The sequence below is a fragment of the Corvus brachyrhynchos genome, unplaced genomic scaffold, assembly GCF_000691975.1.
Source record: "Corvus brachyrhynchos isolate BGI_N302 unplaced genomic scaffold, ASM69197v1 scaffold280, whole genome shotgun sequence".
NCBI lineage: Eukaryota > Metazoa > Chordata > Aves > Passeriformes > Corvidae > Corvus > Corvus brachyrhynchos.
In genome coordinates, this window is record NW_008236198.1 from 748,607 (window position 1) to 749,186 (window position 580).

The 580-nt window shown below is 46.6% G+C and overlaps 1 protein-coding gene across 1 annotated transcript in view; it reads left to right on the forward strand.

Annotated features, from left to right (window-relative positions):
* Positions 1-580, forward strand: part of SGIP1 (SH3 domain GRB2 like endophilin interacting protein 1) — a 45,752-nt gene that overhangs the window by 15,818 nt on the left and 29,354 nt on the right. The window contains exon 4 of the mRNA XM_017740583.1: positions 162-186. Within this exon, the coding sequence (XP_017596072.1) occupies positions 162-186 (25 nt within the window). The remainder of the gene's footprint in view (positions 1-161; positions 187-580) is intronic.

Here is a 580-nt window from a genome sequence, read left to right on the forward strand (position 1 = left end):
CAGTGTCCTTGTGTGGGCTCCACAAGGGGCAGGTGACTCGGATGTGCTGATAATGCCACAATTATGGGTTTTGCTGTTATGAATTCATTAAAAAACGATTTCCGTGGGTTAATTGGGTGCAGTTTGGGCACTAACACAGCTCCTTTCTCTGTTCTTTCCAGAGGGTCACCAGACAGGGATGGCATCGTGAGTATTGCCCAGCCCTCTGCTCCTCCAGCCTCACCTCCACCTCCCCTTCCACCACCATCAGCATTTCGGGGAGTTTTCTGTTTAACGTAGAAAAGAAATGTAAAAATCCATGTGAAAACGGACAAATTCCAGGTTTCCTCTAAAAATATCAACCGAGGGAGGCCTGAGGAGTGCCGGGGGCAGAGGGACCAGGTGTCCTGCTAAAGCGCAGTCCCTCATCCTCCTTCCCACTCCTGCTAATTGGCTTGGGCCAGATTTGCTGGCTGAGGAGTTTGGGGGCAATTGCCAGAGCAGCTGTTTCCAATCTCTATTTTTATTTTCTACATTAACCTGAAAACAAGGAGAGGTTTGTGGGTTGTTTTTTTTTTTTTTTTTTAAAAAATTTTTTTTG